The following is a 7,974-nucleotide window of genomic DNA, read 5'->3' on the forward strand; positions in this document are numbered from 1 at the left end:
AATATTTATTTTGCCTATTCCGAAGATAACAGACAAAATATTAAAACCTGTAAATTCGCTGGTAGGATACTGATAGTGCTTTGTTTTTGAAATGGTAATTTATTGCATTCATTACTGATTCATCGTAGGAGTACATTTTGGCAAAATTCTGCATTTTTCAAACTTTTTTGTCCTTTTAGGTTGATTGCTGGCTACAACATTTTCGGCCTGACATGTCTAGAGATCTTTCGGTGTTGAGGTTCATAGATTGAATTTTATGCTACTTTAATGTAGCAATTATTAAGGCCTGATTAAAGATTCTGTCTTGCACATTTTATGGCCTGGATTATTCTGTGAAATGCAAAATCTTTGTCCTTGTGATCATTCCAAAATCATCGAGGTGTTTATAACAACCTATTTCTGTAACCGTGGATTCGTCGCACGGACATCAAAACACTTTCATGCCAATTTTTTGACAAAATTTAACAATTATGAACTATCACTTCAATCCACAACTGGGTATATATTTTCCATCGTGTTTTTTCGGAACCTTATTCTGACGTTTTATGCTCTGAGGAGTGTCAGACGAAAAAGCTTTTAGTATGTCGTAAAATGTTTGCTTTTTTCAAAGCCATTTTCAAATTCTGTACCGCAAAAAAAATGTTAACTATCACTTCATTTTTCCTACTTTATTTCATTGCCATCTTTAGAATTTAAGTATACTTGCTTGTACTGATAGAAAATCTAAATGACTCAAGATTTCAAGACTGAAATTTCGATATAGTCAAATATTTCAGTTACACTGTTATGACTAATTCTCATTAGCTCAGAGTAACTGAAGTATTCGTCTAGAGTAGTTCAAATTCTAGAACAGTCCGGAAATTTTGGGTTATTGAAATTTTGTCAGAATTATTTTTTTTTTAAATTGAAATTTTGGAGCAAATATTTTTGGCGGGGATTGCATTTTATAGCATCAAATGTCATAAAACCTGGCTTCCAAAGCTGATGACTAGATTCTCATTTCTGACATATTGCGTACATTTATTAACATGATCTGCACAAACTGAAACAGCTAAGTTTATTCATTGTTTCACTCATTGTATCTTTGTTTTTCTGTAAGAAAATTGGATCTATTTATTTTGCAGAAGTCTTTCCTTGTCTATCTAGCTCATGCATATTCCTAAAACTTACCCCACATTGTCAGAGTTCTACGATGCAATATTTCTTCATACTGTAGTTTTCTAGCAACTATAATTTCACCAATAGCTTTTCACCACTCCCGAGCTGCGGAGGAGGGTGAGCATACACGGAGTACTTCACTTCGCGGGTTTATTTGACAACGAAAACTTTTAAAGTCCTTTGTTGCTTGTGGGGCTGATTCTTCTTCTTATTTACTACAGGGTTATGTTGCGATAGGTTGAAATGGCAATAAAAATAAAGTGATAAAGGTAAAATTACTTATACATTTGCATACATGCTCACAGCTTTATTTTTTTTAATTATTTTTGCTATTGAAGGATTCGCCTGTGCTTCATCTCATATCACAGTCATCAAAATTAAACAAGTCCTGGTTAGATTTCATTTTTTAAAAATAACATAGCAAATTTGATTTTCTTATTATATGCCAATCTTTAAGTGAGTGTGCAGATTAAGAAGTAAGTCTATACGAAGCGTCAAATGACTGTGGAATATTGTTTTCTGGGCAGCTGCAGACAGAGTAAAAGACCCTCTTTTATTGACTTTTAGAGACCCTGTAGACTCATTTAGTGTGTATAACCCCTACTGTGACATGGTCGAGTAAATAACTAAATCAAGTACTTGGGTCAATTATCAAGTTACTGAAATCATTTTTTTTAGAATTAAAGTTTCCCTCAGTTTGTTAAATTTTCTTATTTTTCATATATTTTTAGTTTTTTATCATGGAGCCATACTTAAATTTGTTCAAGTTATGGGCTTTTATGAACAGAAAAATATGTTAATGTGATTTGATACTGTGAACCTATGGCTGACTCAACTGTGGCCTGTAATAAACCAGTCTCCAAGGCAATAACAACTTTTGATCTTGCAGGGGCGAGGGTTGCCTTATGTGTTCCCAAAAATTATACAAATGTTTTTTGCTTCCAATTGTTTTCGAACAATTGTATCCCCAATAACTCCATCCTTTCTACAGCACTATTCTCTGGTCAAGTTTCTATGTCATAGACTATTTTTACACAAATGAATGCCCAAAAAAGTGCGGGAAAATGTTTTTGAGATACTGACACAGGATCCATGTAAACTTGTGTGCAATGGAACTGACATGTGCATCTGTTATTCAAGGACAGTAAATTTGACATACCCATTCTTGTCTAAATTCATGAATAAATAGGATTGAGGGGTTAAAGCCAACCTTTTAAGAAGCAATATTCTATGTGATCATCTTTACAGAAACTGAGTTATGTAAAAGAAAGTTTTTTTAGATGGCTGAAGCTCTGCCACATCCTTTGACAAGACTGCAACCAATCTCAAAGCCAAAGCCCCCTGGAAGTTTTGATCAACTTGATATAACACCTGAAAAAGGCACTTTACAAAAGAATGCAGAGACAAAGAATGTTAAACCATTATGCAGGAAAAAAGTTGCTTTTGCTGATGATTTGAAAAAGGTTGGAGATAGCAAAGATGATGCTATTATCAATAGGTCTTCAGAACAATACCCCAGGTATGTTACGACTTACCTGACCATTAACCTTGATTCCAAGCACAGAGCTCTCTGTTTTTAGTTCATTATATTTTGTATGCCTTTAAATTACTATTCCTAACAGTACAGGGCCCATGCCACTAGGGGACCGGGGCATGCCCCCTCCACTTTTTTGTAAAGCAAAAAGTTTCAAAGTTGCACTTAAAGGTGAAAGGAGCCTTGCTTCTAATTGTTGTTAGCCTTGCCATCCTCCCACTTTCAAATACATGCATTCATGTTTATGACAGTCTTTGTGCACTCTACTAGTTTTAAATATCCTTCCACATAAAATACACTACTTAAATCAAGTCATTATGAAAGGGTATATACCCAAATACCCAGAGTCATGATTGTTGTGCTGCAATACTTTTGGAGGGCCAACTTTCTATTGGTGGTACACCAGGGCATTACTACAAATACATTTAACCAAAGTATACAATCAAACAGCATCAGCAAAACATTTGGGGCTAAAGGGGTAAGAGTAAGCTTTCTTTAAAAATTGCTAGCCCCTCCAGTTTAGAATCAGTGGGACAGGCCCTGGACACTGATCACACGAGCTAACACTGTACTGATTCACATAACAGCCTCTATCAATAGCAAGTTGTCAACAACCTATGCTGATATCACAAGACTACAACGATCAAGCCAAATGTGAACAACTCCCTGTAGAAAAAGACTGTTTAACGAGACTCAATCCCTTTAACTTATGTGTTGAATTTCCATTTATGGTAAATCTCAGAAGCCAAATGCTCAATTCATTCTAATTGCAACATGACAATTTTTTGTTCCTAACCTTTTTTGCAGCTTGGCAAATCCACAATTAAACTCAACTTATGGGGTTTCCAAACAGATGGAAAAACTGAAGTTAAGCAAGATCTGGGATGAAAAATCACTCACTGAAAATTTGCATTGTGACAATGGGAAGCTACGGTTTGTTAAAGAAAAAGCTACAACTGCTCTGAACTTCAAGAGAAATCAGCAACATTTTACTGACCTTATTCCTGTGGATGTTGATATAGAAAAAGACCTGCAAAAAGCTGCTCCTAAAAGGATTGCATATGAAGTATCTAAATCTTCAAAAACGGATGTGCTTGGTGATGAAGATATAATGGAATTTTGGACAGATGATCTAATGACTGACAACCCAAAATTAGATTATGACAAAGACATTGATCAAGAATTACTAGAACCTGAAATTTCAATAAATGATACTAGCTATCTGACAGAGTTGTACTTTTGTAAAGAAATTGCATCCCAGTTCAGGTAACCTCTAGTGTAAATACATCAACATATTTTTAAATGGGAAATTTTCTATTAGAACCTACATCATAATCATAAATGCAACAGTTACCTACAGAAAGAAAAAATAAGGTAAGACAGTATAAAAAAGAAACAATCAAGCATGATTTTGAATAATTTCTGCATATTGAGAAAAAATGAAAACAGTATTTACATGTCAAATCTTTATGTCAATGACAGGAAAACAACTAGAGTAAAATTGTTCACTTTACCTTTAGAGTTATTGCTACAGACAAAGTGAACAAAATGATATTATGTCTAAGAAAGTCTACTTAAGATTAGGGTTGGTAGCATGGTAGCGACATAAAGTACTGGGGGAGGGTAGGTGGGGATAGATGGTACTGCTTGATAATATGACTGTCAAATTCTTAAAGAACTTGAGATATTTCATTTTGAGGACCTTTAGCAGTTTGCGCACTAGTGGTCTTAGCCCACGTGAGCAACTGATAAAGAAATCAGTAGCGGCGCCACAGAGAGATGGGGGGACTGGGGGACACATCCCTATAAGTAGTGGGGCCATGGAGGGTGGTGCTACAATGGTTAAATGTTAAGGGAGGGGTAATATTTCGGCAACATAATTTTTGTGATATAATCCTATGATTTTCAAATTGCCTTTCCACAACCACAAGTTAGTCATGGGTGTTCCCTGTTGGTAAAGGACGTGTTCTAATGGTAAAAAGGACGTGCCGGTTTTTTTTGGTTTTGTCCCCCCTTATCCTAGTGGCTGGCGCCGTCATTGATATAAATGTTGGTTTTGAGGGGAGAGGTACATGTTCAAACTTTATTTTGCTGAAGTTATAAGGAGCATTGACTATTTTTTCGATTTGAGCAAAATTTCAGTTCATGAAGTAATGTAAAGCCTTCCCCGTTTCCAACGGCAACTTCAGTAATAAAATACACCATAAGCAACAGCAACGCAAAACAGCGATTCCTAAAAAAGACAATTTCAAATCATAAGATCACACATGTTCTCAAGGCATTGGTGGTTCAGTGGTAGAATTCTCGCCTGCCACGCGGGAGACCGGGGTTCGATTCCCCGCCAATGCACTCTTTTCTTTTAATTCTCTCAATTTTGGTACAGCTTTCGCAAATTTTCTTCGACATAGTAGCACTTCCATAATTTAAATTAACTTTACCCACACTTAAGTTAACACGAACCCCAATTTTATTTTGGTTTTTAAGGTTCTTAGATTATGAATTTCGAAGTATATCTCGAAAAATGAATTTCGAGTCTTTTCGAAATATCGCTTATATATATATCTACATCTGCGTTGACAAAAGGTACTCCTTTTGAGAAATCCTGCAAATGTGTCATATTTTTATGAATTGCTTTTTTGCGATTTGCTAATCGACATTAAATGTATCACCTACATATATGTAGCAAAGAAATCAATTCAAAACTATTTAAATATCGTTTGTGTATATACATAAAATATAAAACAAAAATATATACATACGTTTGTGTAAATATCCTGTGCAAAATTGTCTGTATCAGAATCCCATAAACATCTAGCAGCAAACCTATTTTAAATATAATAAACGGGTTTTGATGCTTTGAATTCATTAATGTTTCAGTTAGCAAGCGCCTTTTAAATGTGTATACAAACAATAATTATGTTTGATCCATCGCACCAAATGTCTCATAAAACCAATATTGACAAAGTACATTCTTTTTTTCTTCATAAGAACACCGAGGCTCGATTTGGCACAAAAAAAGAACATTGTAAGAACCTGCCCAGCCCCAGGTGAAAAATTAAGGAGAAAAAACAATCTGTTTGTGCTACCACAAAGTTATGCAAAACTTTCATTAAGTTTTAGAAGCAATTTATATAATGTAATTGTTAAAAAGTAATTTTTGGGATAAGAAGGATATTAATAGCACCCAAGCCTGAAATTATCAAAAAGATAAAAACATCAAGCTGCAGCAAAATTCATCTGGTTTTTATAAAACCTGCTAAGGCACAACGAGAACATATATATCAACAAGTCAATATTTTCGTAACTCAAAGGTTAATGTGTACGGTATAATATCAAAATATAATAATCAAAGGCACAATATAACTGAATCATTATCTACAAAAAATCCCTGTATCATTTTGAAACTGATATCATTTTGTAACCTTTAAATTTGGCTGCATAAATCTCATTAAGAGTATGAAAAAGTAATATTTTACTGTCTACTCAAACTAAAAATTTTGTTAGCACTGAATTTATATAACCTAGTGACACTGAATTTAATGTTCATCATATTTTTTTAAAATTCGTTGATGATTCTACATTTCACAGATAAAAATCGCAAAAATAACAAATACAAAAGGAAACATACTTTACACCCTCTCCTCTTTGCTCACCAATTACAACTTGAACCACAATTTTGTATCTGTCATATTCCATTTCTAATAAAAATAAAGTTTAACCGAAAAAATATTCAGCATTTTGAAATATGGTTCTTGGTGTTTTTGGCAAGCTGGATTCTGGCTGGAACATTTTCCATAAACAAAAAGTGATGCAATTAGCACAATATAAGCAGGAAATTACTTATTTTAATTATTTTGAATGAAATAAACTGATGTTCACCCCAAAATGGGTTCTCATTACAGTGACTGCAAATATTACAAAACAAATAAGAACTAATAACTGCACAATTATTTTATTTTACCATTCTTGTCTTTCATCTAATCCATATACTTATCATAACAACAACAATTATCTGCCTTAAACTTGATACTCAAAACGCTGATCCTTCTATCACCTTCCTTCGCACACCCAGTTACATTTATTGTTTTTACCTTTGCATGTCTATACCTCTATACAATAGGCTTTTATATACTGAGAGTGCTCCTCTATACAACAGGCAATAGGCTTGTAAACAGACCTTTTCCAGCCTAGCACACCATACAAAATTGTTAATGAGCATTTTCCTTATTAAGACATTTTTGACATGATCATTAGGATAGGCTGTGCTCTTTTCTCGATTTAACTAGCTACTGAGAGTGCTCCTCCTCAAGAAATTTTCCTACATACAATTCCCATAATTTCTATTATCTAGTTTATCATAGCTGTAGTCAAATTTATTGTTTTGTTTATTGTATAATCAAATTATGTATGTTAGTTTAATTTTCTACATGTTTGTATCAAGTGTACATATTCTGTTTAAGTGTTGTTGTATATAGTTGGATTTTAAAATAAACAACTGAACTAAGATTGAAATAAACAACAGATTTCCAAAGTTGTGCTAGGTGATCAAATAGGCATTTTTGGAACTTTGTTTATGTTTTTTCAAGTTTGTGAATTTCAAGACAAATCTTTATGCTGCTAGTGTTAATTCGAATCTTGACCAAAACATTTTGGTTGGGAAACTTCATCAGCCTCATCTCACCCTCCATTTTTAAGTATTATAGCTGGACTTTGATTGAAATTCCTCTGTATTTTAAGTGTTGCAGTTACCTTTAAGTTTATCCTTAATAGAATCTGACACTGCTCTGGTCCAGGTAGCTGTTTCTTCTGCATTGTATTGCTTTCCACCTAATTCTTCACTTAAAACCTCATGTATTACATTTTTTACAGCCACTGGTCTGAATCTGAAAAAATAATCATCGCTGTAACAACTCTGTAAAGCCGAGAAATATATATTGGTTGGTTGTGAAAATTGATTGTGAAAAGATCTTGTGTCATAAGCCAATATGAACCGAATACATTATTAGAAATTAATTTTTATTCTTTATTAAAATAAAATAGTTGCCATACATATTGGCAAGCGAGTTTAAGCTTTATGGTGAAAGCTTATGTTACAATTTGCAACACAAACAATAAATTGGCAGTGCTATAATGTATCGACTATAGATATATGCAATTAAAGTCTTACTTGTTCCTAAAATTTGGTCTAATCATATACGTGTTTTCTTGCCCATCTCCCGCCATCTTGAAACACTTGAGACTGCCTCCAAGACAACCAAACAACAGGGAATTCTGGGAAATTG

The 7,974-nt window shown here is 33.8% G+C and overlaps 2 protein-coding genes and 1 non-coding gene across 3 annotated transcripts; 2 read left to right on the forward strand and 1 right to left on the reverse strand.

The window, feature by feature from the left end:
* The first annotated feature begins 1,256 nt into the window (after window positions 1–1,256).
* Window positions 1,257–3,995, forward strand: LOC135684259 (uncharacterized). Its single transcript, XM_065199731.2, has 3 exons — window positions 1,257–1,427; window positions 2,439–2,677; window positions 3,500–3,995. Exons 2-3 carry the CDS (start codon window positions 2,439–2,441, stop codon window positions 3,960–3,962), a joined length of 702 nt encoding a protein of 233 aa, XP_065055803.2. The 5' UTR covers window positions 1,257–1,427; the 3' UTR covers window positions 3,963–3,995.
* Window positions 3,996–4,326: 331 nt separating this feature from the next.
* Window positions 4,327–7,971, reverse strand: LOC135684260 (dynein light chain Tctex-type protein 2B). Its single transcript, XM_065199732.2, has 5 exons — window positions 7,860–7,971; window positions 7,442–7,575; window positions 6,321–6,390; window positions 5,452–5,515; window positions 4,327–4,925 (listed from the first exon to the last, which is right to left on the reverse strand). The coding sequence occupies exons 1-5, from the start codon at window positions 7,913–7,915 to the stop codon at window positions 4,878–4,880; spliced, it is 372 nt and encodes a 123-aa protein (XP_065055804.1). The 5' UTR covers window positions 7,916–7,971; the 3' UTR covers window positions 4,327–4,877.
* Window positions 4,971–5,041, forward strand: Trnag-gcc (transfer RNA glycine (anticodon GCC)). The gene has a single exon. It is a non-coding gene; the product is annotated as a tRNA-Gly (tRNA).
* Window positions 7,972–7,974: the final 3 nt, after the last annotated feature.

Source organism: Rhopilema esculentum, chromosome 21 (assembly GCF_057945365.1).
Source record: "Rhopilema esculentum isolate cy_ngs chromosome 21, ASM5794536v1, whole genome shotgun sequence".
In the NCBI taxonomy this organism is placed as follows: domain Eukaryota; kingdom Metazoa; phylum Cnidaria; class Scyphozoa; order Rhizostomeae; family Rhizostomatidae; genus Rhopilema; species Rhopilema esculentum.

Excerpts from the sequence above, each read along its gene's own strand:
- LOC135684259 (XM_065199731.2), top strand. The coding sequence starts at position 2,439 with ATGGCTGAAGCTCTGCCACATCCTTTGACAAGACTGCAACCAATCTCA. Across the intron at positions 2,678-3,499 it reads TCTTCAGAACAATACCCCAG|CTTGGCAAATCCACAATTAA; the intron begins GTATGTTACGAC and ends CCTTTTTTGCAG.
- LOC135684260 (XM_065199732.2), bottom strand. The coding sequence starts at position 7,915 with ATGGCGGGAGATGGGCAAGAAAACACGTATATGATTAGACCAAATTTT. Across the intron at positions 7,576-7,859 it reads AGACCAAATTTTAGGAACAA|ATTCAGACCAGTGGCTGTAA; the intron begins GTAAGACTTTAA and ends TTATTTTTTCAG. Across the intron at positions 6,391-7,441 it reads TATTAAGGATAAACTTAAAG|AAATGGAATATGACAGATAC; the intron begins GTAACTGCAACA and ends TATTTTTATTAG.